The sequence below is a fragment of the Lytechinus pictus genome, chromosome 10 (genome assembly GCF_037042905.1).
Source record: "Lytechinus pictus isolate F3 Inbred chromosome 10, Lp3.0, whole genome shotgun sequence".
NCBI lineage: Eukaryota > Metazoa > Echinodermata > Echinoidea > Temnopleuroida > Toxopneustidae > Lytechinus > Lytechinus pictus.
In genome coordinates, this window is record NC_087254.1 from 35,588,260 (window position 1) to 35,604,362 (window position 16,103).

General features: G+C 34.3%; 1 protein-coding gene across 1 annotated transcript in view; it reads right to left on the reverse strand.

Moving 5' to 3' along the window:
* LOC129270552 (regulator of G-protein signaling 11-like) overlaps window positions 1-16,103 on the reverse strand; it is a 40,094-nt gene that overhangs the window by 14,404 nt on the left and 9,587 nt on the right. Inside the window, exons 4-7 of the mRNA XM_054907915.2 lie at window positions 14,730-14,806; window positions 8,236-8,317; window positions 4,796-4,897; window positions 1,597-1,658 (exon numbers count right to left, since the gene is read on the reverse strand). Coding sequence (XP_054763890.2) covers window positions 1,597-1,658; window positions 4,796-4,897; window positions 8,236-8,317; window positions 14,730-14,806 — 323 coding nt within the window. The remainder of the gene's footprint in view (window positions 1-1,596; window positions 1,659-4,795; window positions 4,898-8,235; window positions 8,318-14,729; window positions 14,807-16,103) is intronic.

Below are 16,103 nucleotides of genomic sequence, written 5' to 3' on the forward strand. Positions count from 1 at the left end.
ACATTTCATTTTGTCACACTTTTTTCAAATAAGAAAATACCTCTCGTGTTTGATTGATTGATTGGTAGTATTAATTCCATGTATCATAAGAAATTAGAACATTTACACTCCAAAGTTACATTTCATGAAAAATCTTTAAAAATACAATATTGACCAAAATCTGGAATATATTTGAAAAAATATGACATGAGAATGAATGAAGCAGCCAGAAAGGCAAATTCTTATTATTGCTGCCATCTTAATAAAATTGGGAGCTCAACATCTGAAATTATGAACATATGATGTAATTGAATATATGAGATTGAAAAAAATTGTAAACTGTGAGTTTCAACAAAATGATAAGATGGAAAGTAAGATCTGTGTACAGTCACTAATTCCATAAAATAATGAGCAACATTTTTTAGAACTTTCATCGTACAAAATGCCTTTTTAGTAAAAAATAGAAATAAAATAAATTTGGTTGTCAGCTTCCATCTATGATTGAATACTGACTTTCATATTATACCACAAGCATCACTTCTATTATGGGATGTTTTTCCTCAAAAGAGGAATACTCTGAGTCTGAGATGAAAATTGGGCCAAAGGAATTCTGTCCCTTTCAAGCAATTTCCATTTCTAGCATAAAGCTGTCAACCCCAATGTCAATCTTGCAAACAGATTAAAAACAGGTTTGGTATGTAAATAAAGTGATCTTGCTTCTGTAATTATTCTGTTGGGAGTAACTTGTGAGTAGGAGGAGACAAAGGGATAGTTGAGAGGTAAAATGAAACCGATACATCTAATTGAATTGCTTTCTCCCAACATGCGTAATATAGCAAAGGAGTGACATCAATTCTGATTACACTTGTGGAAGCAGTGCATAACCACTGAATAACCACTGCTGCCATTAGCCTATTATTTTACCAAGGAAAGGAGGTTGTGTCACCACTTGAATTAATTTATTGTGACTTGATGGACTTGATTTATGGTTGTTTGTGTTTCCTGAAAGAACATTAATCTGCTTTGGCAGTCTTTTCCCTGGCTTATACTGACTGCAATATCTTGCTATCATTTTCAATCCATTTCAGATATAAGATGAATTGGAAATCTTTGCCCTGTGCCTCCTGGCTTTATAATCAAGTATAAAATACGAAAACTCAAAATTCTTGTACAGTCATTTATTACACAGGACAGTGCATGATGAGACTAATATTACCCATTATGTTCCAGTGTGGGAGTAATGAACATGAGATTAACCCTTTGGCTATGGTAACAATGTAACCATGTACCCTAAAGGCCTGGTCCCACTGGCTGACGTACACAAAACAGTTTCATTACGGATACAGCGGACAAGCAAAATTTCAGGATGGCTCCATCCATTTTCATCCGCTCCAGACAATGGACAAAATGGGCGAACAATGAAATCACAGTGGACAGATGCTCGATGGATATAGAGCGCATGAAACATGTATGCAAAGAGTGCACAATGGATACATAACGTTTTCCGACGGATGGCAAGATTCTTTTTCGTTTTACATTCTCTCTGCATCCGTAATTGCCTTTACATGTGATGATAAAGTCAGTATTGAAAGGGTTAACGTATTGATAAAGACTTACCAGTCTATTGCTTTGGATGTTTTGATAGTCATCTTGGAGAGTCTACTTTGAAGAAAGGCCACCTGGAATTAGATAATTCAATGATAATTATATTACATTGAATTGTTGATGAGATAAGATATTTCTCTTATATATGGTTCTCAGTGTATGTCATGCTCAATTTCAGTTCTTAAGTTCTCAATTTATTTCTTTTCTCAGCATTACAAATGATACATATACAATATTCAATTTGATTCTTTTATTACGTTTCCATTCAAAACATAATACAAAGTAATATAAATCAGATACAATTTTACAGATTCATACATCGTTTAAAAAAAAATTAAACAGTATAAAATTGAGCATAAATAGAAATGAGGGGGTCCACTAAAAGCAAAGCTTGTAAGATGTGGATCCCAATGGAAATGAAAAAAATAGTAAATTGTAAACTTAATCATACATAAGAAAAGCAAGAAGAGAAGAAACAAAAATGTGGAAAACAGATTGATATACATGTAAACATATTTTAAATAAGTAACCAAGTGCAAAGCTAGTCACACAAAGAGGTGTCCGCTATGAAGGATATATTGCGCATTAGACAGAAGAAATATGTACAGGTGTGTTTCATAAAGCTGTTTGTAAGTTAAGCGCAACTTTAAGAACGACTGGTCATCTTTTCTTAGTAAATGGTATATGTCAAAATGTTAATTGGCAATGGTTAAGCGTGTAAGAAAGGATCACCAGTTGTTCTTAAAGTCGCTCTTGATTTACAAACAGCTTTATGAGACACCTTCCAAGAATAACAAATGATTGCAAGTGTTGTTATATTTCCATGATTATTCCTGTTTGTGTATGTGACGGAGAAAGGAAGGGTAGGTGGGTTGGGTAACAATTTAGGGTGAATAATAATATGATGATGATGATGATGATGGTGATGATGATGGTGGTGGTGGTGGTGGTGATGATGATGGTGATGATGATAATGATGACAATGATGATGGTGGTGATGATGATGGTGGTGGTGGTGATGATGATGGTGATGATGGTGATGATGATAATGATGACAATGATGATGGAGGTGATGGTGGTGGTGGTGATGATGATGATGGTGATGGTGATGATGATGACAATGATGATGGTGGTGATGATGATGGTGGTGGTGGTGATGGTGATGATGGTGATGGTGATGATGGTGGTGGTGATAAGGATGGTGATTGTAAAATTGAACAATAACAGCAAGAGAAAAAAAACAGAAAAGGAAGAGGATAAATGAGTAACACAGAAGAAAATGAAAACAGGAAAAAGATTTGAACCTTTCCATAAATCTGATGACGGAGAGCTAATTATATCATTTATGTGTCAAATGCTTTTAAAGTGATTTTATAACTATGCAGTATGTGGGCAGGTAATGAAGTCATAACCTGAGCCAGAGAAACCGAAGGAAGCATACAGTCCTAGTTCTCTATGAACTGTTCTTCTTTATGAACTTTATATTTCAGTCATTGTATTGGATTTAGTTGATGAAATCCCATGAGTAGCCACCCACACATCATCCTGTCAGGTGAGACTTACAAGAGCCCATCCACAAACACGCAACCTTACTTCACACAAGTTTAGTCATCATTTTGCAGTTAAGATGATTTCAGGTTTACATTTTTTTTTGCAAGAGAGAGAGAGATAGGGAGAGAGGGAAAGAGAGAGATGATTGGGAAAAGAAAGTTAAAGATAGAGTGGGAGTGCTGAACCCTGAGGAATATTGCAATTTTGCATTGGATTTAACCATTATTACTCTGGATGTTTGATACATATACTTCAAGGAATTTCTTCCTACCGGGTACCCATTACCTCACCTGGGTAGAGTGCAGCACAATGTGGATAAATTTCTTGCTGAAGGAAATTACGCCATGGCTGGGATTCAAACCCATGACCCTCTGTTTCAAAGTCAGAAGACTAATCCACTGGGCCACAACGCTCCACATTGATAAATTTTACTTCAATTTGTTCAATTGAAACTTGAATAAAACAAATATTTTACTATTGTTCCAATCTACTATGCTCAAGTAACATATATTAGTATCAATGGTGCAATGATAAAAGCAAGATTCAAAGGAAATATCAAAATAAATAATTATTATCATTCCCTCAGCTTAAATTCAGCTAGTGAAGATACTGTTGAACTCTTATGAAAAAATTTTATGAAAACTAACTTAAAGGTCAAGTCCACCTCAGAAAAATGTTGATTTGCATCAATAGAGAAAAATCAGACAAGCATAATGCTGAAAATGTAAAATATTATATAGAAAGTTATGACATTTTGAAGTTTCGCTTATTTTTCACAAAATAGTATTATGCACAATTTATTCATGTGCAATGAGAGAATGGATGATGTCCTTCGCTCACTATTTCTTTTGTTTTTTATTGTTTGAATTAGACAATAAAATTATTTCAATTTTCAAGGATTTGAAAATAAGAACCAACTTGACTGAACCATAAAATGTTAAACAATGGTAATTCCACATGTTCAGGGAGAAATAAAACTTTGTTTCACAGGTCAATGAGGAGAAAATTAGAATATTTCATGTAAGGAAATACAAAAGAAATAGTGAGCGATGTCATCCGTTCCCTCATTTGCATATCGACCGGGATGTGCATAAAACTGTTATGTGAAATTAAGCGAAACTTAAAAATGTCATAACTTTCTTATTTTACATCCGATTTTGATGAAATTTTCAGTGTTATGCTTGCTTGATTTTTCTCTTTTTATTCAGATCAACTTTTAGTTGGAGTGGACTTGTCCTTTTTAAGGATTATCAAATCATGAATGCATATGTAGCTTTCCATGTAATTATTCATGAAATTGATTTTTATCGATGAAAAGGGGGGGGGGTATTCTATAGTTTCTTCTAGATTGATGCAAAGCTTACTATTATTTTCTTGTGTGAAATGGCATTTTTACAAAAGTTAAGATATGATAAAATAAGATAACCATGATAAAGAAATGATAAGATAACCAAGATGATATAAGGTCAGGTAAGGTAAGATAAGGTAAGGTAAGTAAGATAAGATAACCAATGTAAGATGGTATATAAGGTAAGATGGAATAAGATATCCAAGATAAGGTAAGATAAGATAAGATAACCAAGATAAGGAAAAGTGAGGTAAGATAAGACACAATAAAGAGATCATTATGATACTGAGTATATCATGATAATATACTCACTTGTTTCTTGAATTCTTCAGGGGACGGTTTCCTTGTTCTAATGGGTTGAGAGCTCTTACATTTTCTCCTAATGTCTGTTTCCAAACAATTTGTTTGTCCAGGCTGTCAAATTAATCAATGTATTTGAAGTTATTAATGAAATAGCAGAGACACCGTAATTTTCAATCTAAATTGATATTCACAAGAAAAAATTTGACACAGCATAGTTATCAAATGGTAGTGCAATAATGATAAAATTTGATTACATAGTGATGTATTCAAGAAAACGATTCAATATACAAGTACTTTCTTTCTTTTTTAGATCTCATCAAGAATTGGTTTTGATAATGTAAATAATCAAGAGCATACTTATCCATAAACACTTAAATTCATTTAATAATCCATTGCAGAACATACACTTAAAGGGGAAGTTCACCCTGACCTAAAGTTTATTGTACAAATAGCAGAAAAAATTATTTGTGAAGGTTTCAGGAAAATCCTTCAAAGATTCAAAAAGTTATTAGAATTAAGATTTTTTTTTTCATTTGTGATGTCATATGCGAGCAGCTTATTGTGAATTGACAACAAAGAAATGTCATTAAAACAAAACAACTGAAAATGGTTTTTATTGTACCTTCAGTATATCAAAAGAAAAATCAAAGCACACCCGTCTTTAAATCATTTTTTTTAGTCATGAACCACTGAAAAATTGAAATTAATGCTTTTTTATATTACATAACACAGGGCCAATGGGGCAGCTGCTTGTATATGACATCACAAATAAAAACAAAATCGAACTTCAAACATCTTTGATGGATTTTCATCAAACCATCATTAATTTTTATTATTAATTTTGTGCTATTTTTACAATATACTTTTTGTCAGGGTGAACTCCCCCTTTAACCCATAAATAAGCTTTGTTAAATAAGCGATCGGGGGCATACTTAACCCATAAGCAGCAATATTTATTTGATAATCAGTTGAACAAACTTAACCCATAAATAACAAGATTTGTTTGATACGTGAACAGCATGCCCAGTTTCTGTAGTGATAATGTGCATTTATTGTACAAGCAGGGAGGTCATTATCATGTTCATTTTTGCCAATGTTCTGCATACAATTTTGCATGCTTGCTAGCATGTATTCAGTGTTCTAGGGGATTGGTTGGAGATGTGTCCCATATGAATTTCAAGTTTCATACAGTAGCCTGTACGTTAGAGAGGGTCCCCCCCCCCCGCCCGCGATGGCCCCAACAATGTAATAAGATCAATGTCTATGATTAAATACTTAATTATTAAGCCTGTCAATAGATCCTCCTGAACATCATAAAAGACAGCTAAGTTTTTTTTAAGCTTGATGTAAGAAGAGAGGGTTAAAGAGGATCAGGATCATGATGTAATATTTGGGGGAAGAGATGGAACTGTCCCTGCATAGACATTTTCTCTTTTTTTTAAATACTTGACTGGTAAAAGTGAGGGGAACATATCAATATAGTGTATGTATGGCAGGTTGTATATTATTAGGTTTTAAATAAGTTGCCGTTTAAAAATAATAATAAAAAAATGTGTGCTTGAAAATGTTACAAATGTGGACAAAAAATTATTAGTAAAATTGAATGGGTACATTTTGATAGAATAAAAAATGTTAGAATGATTTAAACTTTAAAAGATGACACCCCCTAACAAATTATAACTAGAAATGTCTGATCTTGCTCTATATAGTATATGCTTTATACTGATATATTCCCAATCACTGTGTCAGTTTATGGAGAGAAACAAAGGGTGATCTTTACAATATTCCTGGTGGGTGTTTCATAAAGCTGTTCGTAAGTTAAGAGCGACTTTAAGAACGACTGGTGATCCTTTCTAGTGGTAAATGGGATTATTAATTATTAAGCGCGTAAGAAAGGTTCACCAGTCGTTCTTAAAGTCGCTCTTAACTTACGAACAGCTTTATGAAACACCCACCCGGAAGTTAAGTGATCCGCATTAAAGGAAATGGGGCATCAGGTGTGTATCTCTCGGTCAAAGTCGAGCAATATGTAATCAAGTCTTGACCCAAGGATAGGATTACGGGGATTTTCTCTCGGACCTTGCAATTTCCTTCAGGGGTGCAATTGCTAATGAAGATGGGAGATCAGGGGAAAATTTCATCAACAAATTGTAATTTTCACTGACGACTGTTATAACCTACTGAAATCCTTTCATCTGATTGGCTCAGAACAGACTATTCAGTGAATATCACTGGTCATTTGCTCCGTGAAACACCCTTGTGGGAAGATGGTTTCAAAACAAGAAAACTCTGGGGACACGTTGACAACTGTTATAAGCCACTGAAGTCATTGCTTCTGATTGGCCCAGAACAGATTACTCGGTGAAAATGACTGGTCATTTGCTCCATGAAACACCCACATTTGTAGTTGGTTTCAAAACAAGGAGCTGGTGGCAATTGACAAGTGTTATAAGCTACTGAAATCCTTGCTTCTGATTGGCTCAGAACAAATCAGCCAGTGAAAATAACTAATCATTTGCTCCATGAAACACTCCCCTGTGCAGTTGGTTGCAAAACAAGAAAACGTCTCTGTCTAGGGCACACTGATCTACTTTTTACGATTTATATCAGCAAACACAATTTTAAAAATATGAAAAGTAGGCCTACTTTCTCTCCTGCAATATATTCCTAAGTAGCTTTCTTTGGTGATTTTAAATTGAGAAAGGTTTTTAAAAAAAATAAAGTCAAAATAAATATGTATTTTTTGTGCACTATTCTTTGCATCACCTTAATTATCATTTCAAGTACTATTATATCAGGACAATTTCCTGTTGCCCTCTTCTGAATTGCTTGGACAACAAATTGCATGCCCTTGAAAATAATGCATTAGGTACCTTGCCGATTCTTTCTTTGTCTTCTCTAAAACAGGAAATAAATCTTGGCAAATCCAGCAAATAGACGAAAGGGCCCCATTTCATAAAAGTTGTTATAATTACAATTTTGCAAATAACAGTTCAAGGCTACTAAAACAATTCAATCTGATTGGCTGATGGTAAACTAGTTATAGAAATTGGGCTTTTGTTATAAAGTCTTTGTCGAACCGGTCCTTGCACTTTAAGCTTCCAAGCATCACTTCAGAATATTATCTCAGGCATATACAGTGGTGTTCAAAAGTTAGTGAACCCACCAGAACATGAACATATTTAAAGCGTTCAAGTTCTGCCATGTTTAAGATATCTAATTGTGAAGTCAGGTGATAAAACATTACATTGATTCAATAAAGTTTGTTTCTCTAGGCTCGCCAAACTTTGTAGTGTTGTTGGCTACATTCAACACTTGGCATGAAGGAGTGTTTGTAGTGGGGTACACAAATTTTGAGCCCAACTGTATGTATGGCAGAAAGAGAATTATCACAGCCTTATATTATGAATTGGTGAAGATGTCAATTTATGCACGATGGTCACACTCACCGGAGGATAGTGTACACGCCAGAAGGCTCGTTCTTGGGAGTCCAGCACGATCCTATCTGCTTTCTTTCTGTGCTTGGCCAATCTGTTCGAAGAGCAAGAATATACCAAGTCAATATTTGGAGACTGGCTACCCAGCCTGCCTTCATTCCTGTCAGCACTACCTGATACAGCCTGCATTGTCTTCACCATCACATCCGGGTGTGAAAATGCACTCTGTACATACATTTATATCACTTCATATGGTTTTCAAGTTATACAGTCGTGTTTCATATATTAAATTCTTGATATACTGAGGTGCCTTACCTATCCTATCATTCTGTAGCAAGTTTTTTGTGATAAAATTAGCAATTTACAAAATGAGCAACACATATTTCTTGAACTTGTAGGTTTTATTAAAGGGTAAGTCCACCCTTACCCAAAGTTGATTTGAATAAAAAGAGGAAAAATAAAAAAAAGCGTAACACATAATGTTTCATCAAATTAGGTGTAAAGCAGAAAGGTTATTTTGGTGATTAATTTTTTGCACAAAACTTTTATAAATATATGCTACAAACTGTAGTATGTAGATGAGAGAGTTGACATTTATACTCACCATTTATTTGTATTTTCCTCTATGAAATTGAATATCTCGATAGATTTCACAATTCAGAAGCAGTCTTCATAATTAACAATAGGTTGCAACAAAGGCAATTCCACTTAAATTATTTCACATTATAATGAGGAAAAATTAAAATACTTCATGTAATAAAATACAAAATGAATAGTGGATGATGTCATCAGTTCTCTCATTTACATACTGACCAGGGTGTGCATGCAACTGTTTTCTGAAATTTGGTTTAATTTCAAAACATCATAACGTTCTAATTCTATATCCGATTTTGATGAAATTTTCAGCGCTATATTGAGTATGTTTATTATTTCAATCTTCATTAAAATCACATTTTACTGGGTTGGGCTTGCCCTTTAAGTAAAACTTGGCACTGTATGTACGGGTAATTGAAACCAAATGTAATATTCCCTATTATATTTCCTCTCTCTATCTGTCTGTCTAACTTCCATCCCCTCCCATCCCCCGCACATATCTTAAAATATACTCGTCGCCTAAGCTATGTATCACTTTCTAACTTGCCCTTTATGTTAAACTCGCCACTGTATGTACGGGTAATTGAAACCGATTGTAATATTCCCTAATATTTTCCCTCTCTGTCTGTCTAACTTCCATCCCCTCCTCCCTGCCCCGCACACATTCATCTTAAAATATACTCCTCACCTAAGCTATGTATCACTTTCTAACTTGCCCTTTATGTTAAACTCGCCACTGTATGTACGGGTAATTGAAACCGATTGTAATATTCCCTAATATTTTCCCTCTCTGTCTGTCTAACTTCCATCCCCACCTCCCTGCCCTGCACATATTCATCTTAAAATATACTCCTCACCTGAGCTATGTATCACTTTCTAACTTGCCATTTTAGTAAAACTCGCCACTGTATGTACGGGTAATTGAAACCAATTGTTACATTCCTTCGTATTTTTCCCCTTTTTTCTGTCTGTCTGCCTTCCATCCCCTCCCTCCCCACAAATAATTTATCTACACTCTTCACCTCTGCTATGTATTACTTTCTCTGTTTGTATTATGATCTCTCCTTTTATCTTTCTGTCTCTCTCAATGACACCCCCCCCCCACTTCTCCCCCCCCCCCTTCCTCTCTCTCTCTCTCTCCTGATAACAACAGCTGAGAAACTGGGTTCCATTTCATAAAGACTTGTTATAGTAACAAATGCACAATTTCTATAACAAGTTTAAAGGGGAATCCAGCCTTGGCTATAAAATGTTGTGTAGGGAAGGAGAAAAATAAATTAAACAGAATGGTGAAAGTTTGAAAGAAATCGGACAAGCAATAAGAAAGTTATAGCTGCTTTAAAATTGAGATCACTAATACTATGTAGATTTCAAATTGGCAACTGAGTAAGTAAATTATGACAAGGGGCAAGGACAACTTTCCCATAGGCCATGTACTTTATTATCAGGATTTTGTGGTTTTCTCCTAAGTACCCACTCCCCTGGGGCAGTAATCTAAATATAACCCAGGTAGTATATTGTTTTATGTCCTCATGAAAGAAAAATATAATTTGAAATAAAACTTTTGGGGGAAATGACATTTTAGCCATAATATGTATTGGAGTACATGGAAGAGTGGTCCTTGCCTTACATCACTATGACTTCCCATATGCGGCCAATTTGAAGTCTCCATGGGTATAGTGATTACCAATATTTATAACTTTTAAAAATTCATAACTTTCTTGTTGTTTGTCCAATATTGTTCAAACTTTCACCTATCAACTTGTCTGATTTTTCTTTTCCTTATAAAAACAAGTTTTTATTTGGGTTGGATTCCCCTTTAAAATCAGCCAATCAAATTGAAGGATTTCAGTAGCTTTTAACTGTTATTGTATCATGTCTTATGAAATGGATCACTGAACTTGCATCATCTCATTTCAATTGCAATTTTGTCACAATCGGAGTTTAGATGCATGAGATAACGCTCTCCTCGATGCAAAGGAGATTAAGATATAAGATAGAGAGATTATCACTTATTACAGGAATGTGAGATCCAAGGTTACATTAAAGTCCTTGAAACCTTTCTCATATATCTCATTGACAAAAATGGGGGAGGGGAGGGTTGAGATTGTGAACAATAGCCAATAACAGCCTCTCTGAATATTATTTTCTATTTTGATAAGATAATCAAAATCAATCTTGCATCAGTCTAATTTTGTAATTGTAAATTTTTTAATTGCTATGTTATTAGCATCAGATATTGAAGAATGTAAAAAATGCTAATGAATATAGGCAGTGACGGATCCAGGATTACCAAAAAGGGGGATGGGGCACATTTCACTGAGAAAAATTTTACAAGCAAAAAAAAAGGGGGGGGGTTCACCTAGAACTGAAGGTCATTTCGCCCACATAAACTTTGACAAAGGTCCTACATATTCCTTTTAAACATATATGTTGTGACGGCATATTACATTAAAAAAAAAATTATTAATGCTCTCAAAAGGGGGACATGGCTGGATTAAGCCCCTTAATTAATTGCATTTGATGTGTGTAGCAAGGTAAGGGGCTATTAATCCTATCTTAGAATGAAAATTATTTATATCACAAATGAATGGCGAATTGCCGAATGGTATATACCTGCTTGGTCTCATTCCACAAGGTCTAATCATACTTTGTTTACATCCAAAATTATCTACTAACCACTTGGTTTACTTGTCTGAGCCTATTTACCATTTTGTCTCATTTTCATTATGGCTATTATACCCATTTCATTCTAAATATCCAATTGGTCTAACATAGCCTATTCTATATAATTATTTGAACTGTTTATAAACGAAATTGTCATTTTAAAAAGTGAAAAAATAATAAATAGACAAAGTGTAAATTTGACCAACTGGGCATGTGACTAGATGAGAATTAGACTAAATGGCCCGTATTCTGAAGTCGGGTTAAAGTTAAACTTGGATTTAAAGTTGTGGTTTAAGTATGGACAGCCAATTGTTACATAAATCACTAACAGTAGAGATATAATATTTCAGCTAATTTGACTCTCAAATCATTCATAATTGTCTAGGAAGTATAAATAGATGATTGTCTTCACCATCAATAAATCTGGAAAGAGCACAGTAAACATACGAAACATACAACTTAATGAAAATTTTGACACTTTTGGCTTCCCATAATTTTAGCACAGAGTTAGACATGGTCTAGGTTACCTGACTTCAGAACACGGGCCCATGGATATTAGACCAATTTTAGTGGAGGCAAAGTTAGTAGTAGACGAACTGCTTGTAGTTGTTAGTGACTATTAATAAACAGTATAACAGTAGAATGTGGAATAAATAGTGTATCAGAAGAAGATATGAACTTACTATTGTTACATCACAAAACATAAAGATAAGTTTGGATTTTGAAACTAAACAAAACGGGTTTAGCTAATGAATTGTTATACCTGAGAATTAGACTCACTGCCTGTAGGCAAAGTAAATATATATATAAACCGTGTAATAGTATGGTGTAATCAGGGGTAGATATGAACATAATATTAACAGCAACAACTTTCATTGTTTAGTTCATACACTTGCAGAACATGAAATAGGCCAATAATTTGAAATCACCCCCAACAACAGTAAATTTGTGTATTTTGTTGTGGAGAAAATGCTCATACATGCTGCAGCATGGACATATTTGGAGGGGGGGTGAGATATGTCTGCCTCCACCCCCTGAAAAATAAGTGATTGTTTTTTTCTGCTTAATCCCAATATTTTTATTAGCTTTTATGTACTCTTGTATTTTTGCACCTCCCGAAGAATATTCCACTGTGCACCATTGTGCTTTAGGGGGGACACAGGGGTACTTAATGGCAGGGGGGGCACGGAGAAGACTGAAAATAAAATTTCTTTCATCTTATTAATTATGCAACCAAGCTATAAATCTCTTTTCATTAAGTACTGTTTTATTTCTATTGTTCTCTCACTTTCTTATTTTCTAAATTTTCCCATTTATTATCAGAAAAATAAAAAGATAGCACCGCCACAGCGCCACCCCATACGTGCTATAGCGCCACACTGGATCATGATATGATATTTGATAAGACCCCCTTTGCTTTATTTATAACTTTTTATTTCTTTCATTACACTACACAAATGATCATTGAATGATGGAAATATAGGAAGCAAGCACATTTTATGAGTTTGTTGTTGGATTGTATCAAAGCATGAAAGTTTTCCTTACTAACATGAGAAAACAATATCAAAATTCTGATGAAAAAGGGACTCTTTTTTTTCTATTTTGAAAAAATTTACAGTGCATTGTCATGTTGCTAGAGTCACCATTAAATAGCCTGGATTTAATAACTTGATGTTATTTATGACATACATCAATTTTTTGTTCAATGGACAATAATAGGGTTTCCATTCTCCTTCAGTAAGTCTTCATTTTAGAGTTCATTAGAAACAATGGCAGAGCAAGAATACATATACAGTACATCACAGGTCCTCAGAAAAGATGATGAGGCAGCAATCATTGACAAATCCCGGAGGGGTTTATTTTGCTTTACATGTAGGTATAGATGCTTTCTTTTTGCATTTCTGGGATCGCACATAAATTACAGCTCTATTATCTAGCCTGCGTACAGACCTACGGGTGGGGTGGGGGGGGGGGCTAGACCAAGAGCAGGTTTAGTTCAAGAATAGGGGCTCGTTTTGGAAATCGATTGATAAATTGTGTGTGTGTGTGTGTGTGAGAGAGAGAGAGAGCAAGAGAGAAGGAAAGAGAGGCAGTGAGGAGGGGAGAGATGGAGAAATAAAACATAAAAAGGAAGGTATTGGGTGAGGAATACAATTTGCAGAGATGTATAAAAATTAATGTGCTGTTTAGTGCTACAAAATAATTATCAGAGACTCAAGGAGTATCTAGCATCTATATTCTACCCCTTCCCTCTTTCCCTCTTCCTCTTTCTTACTTATTTCTCCCTTCCTCTCCCCTTTTCTCTTTTCGACCCCCTAATGCTTGCCCTCTCCCTCTTAAAGACAGTGAGAGAGAGGTAAGGGGATATAAAATACAGTGGCGGTAATAGAAGTAACGCACAATGCTATTAAAATGATTGCAGTATTGTTAAATAAACCATTCATATTTGATCCCGCATTTTGTTTTTATCACACCAAACTATCAATGTCCAATTAGCTTAATTAGATGTTCCGTTCAGCGTGATGCATGTACATTATATAGACAGTTCCTGTATATGCGAAGAGAATGTCAATTTCAAGGTTTAGCCTATGTCTTCACTTTCATATTTTCTATGAAAGAACATGGTTACCATTTTTGACAGTAGGTGTATATGTAAACAGCAACCAAGGTTAATGGAGGATTCTCATTGAATAATTGCATGCTGTACAATATAGCAGTCTGTAAGTTTAGGTATAGTAGGCTTTGGTATATTGGTATATGTTTATATGTATATATATATACCATACTTTTAATATTTACTGCCACAGCTGCTTTCCTGCATGTACAGTTAGTTTAAATATATAGGCCTTGCTATCTACTTGTCAGATTTTGCTTTTTCCTCTAAAAACGACTTTTTTATTTGGGTTGGATTCCCCTTTTAATGTATGGAGGCTATTCTTGCACTGCAAAAACTCTGGTGTTGATTTAACACCTGCCCGGAATTTATATATGTCCACAACAGAGAAGTGTTAAACAACACCGGTTTTGGTATTAGTCTAACACCAGATAGGTATTTATACAACACCAATTAGTATTAAAACAGCATCGGTTTGATTCCAAACTGGTGTTGCTTCAATACTTCTCTGGTGTGGACATATATAGATTCCGAGCTGGTGTTAAATCAACGCCGGAGTTTTTGCAGTGTGGTCATTCCAAATCAATGATGTAATTACAGTAGTTATCGGTGAATATAAAATATGACTTACCTTAGCTGTTCTTGTGCCTGTAATAGAATGAATTCCCATTTATGACCTAGCATCCTCTGTAGATTACTATACGCCGTCTAAAACAAGAAAGAGGGGGGGGAAACATTGTCAGTGCTTACATCAACGTGTCAAAAGATACTTCATTTTAAATATTCATGGTTGTGACTATACTGATATATTTAACAGTTTTGACATTTTATACTATATATCATCAAACAATACTTTTATTATGAGAGTTTTTTGGCTAAATGTTTCTTACATATCGTTTATATTTTCATTTACTCCATCATTATAATGAAAATATTGGCTGATGATCTTGTGCATATATTTCTAAATATCAAATTACAATTCATTATATCATGAATAGGCCTAATGCCATGTGCAATGTTAATTTATGCTGCAAAATGAATAAATTCAATAAATTGATTATATTTGTATATCCTAGTATATTTTTCCTACTGATGCCAATGAAATAATGTATGTGAATAATTAGGGATTAGACTGTGATGTAAAGGAACACTGCTTCATCCTTAATATTGATAGTAATGATAATAGTAGTAGTAATAATAATAGGATGATTATGATAATCATTGGCGGCGGAAGTCAACAAATTAAGGGGGTTCCACCTGAAGTTTTGGGATGGACACAGGTCCAAAATTTGACAAGCAAAAAAAAAAAAAAACCAAGGTTATCAACCAAAATTTTAGGGGGACCACAACAAATTTAGGGGGTCCACCTGAATTTAGGGGGGGATGCAGGCAACAAAATTGACAAGCAAAAAAAAAGGTTATCAACATAAATTTTAGGGGGGTCCACCCCCCCCCCTCGCTTTCGCCGCCTATGATGATAATAATTAAAATAATTGTAAGAAAGATAATGATAAAAAAGTATCAGATAAAAAGCAAGAGAGATGGGAAGAATAAACGGAGGAAACCTGCATCAAAATAAGAATTGTCTTTGTCCTTCATAGGGCCCATTTATTCAAATATTTCAACCCAAATCATGTCAATTTTAAGCAATTTCTTTTCACATAGAGATTAAAAGTCAGATTGCAAATATCAGAATTATGTAAATTGACAGTATAGCAAATTTCAATCATCCCCCATCTTCCTTCCTTTTTTACACAGTAAATATGCTGTTTAGAATTTTTATACAATGCTATTTACTATGAACCTGATAGTAGTTGTTTAAACAAGTGTTTAAAAATCTTAAACAACCAGATTTAAATTTTAACATTTAATTCTCAACAAATTAAGCATGGTTGTTTAAATTGTTAAACTACTGTAAGGTTCAAACAGCATTGTTTAAAATACTAAACAACGATTTTACTGTGTATCATCTTGTAGTTTTTCCTCATCTTTTTTTTCTTCTCTG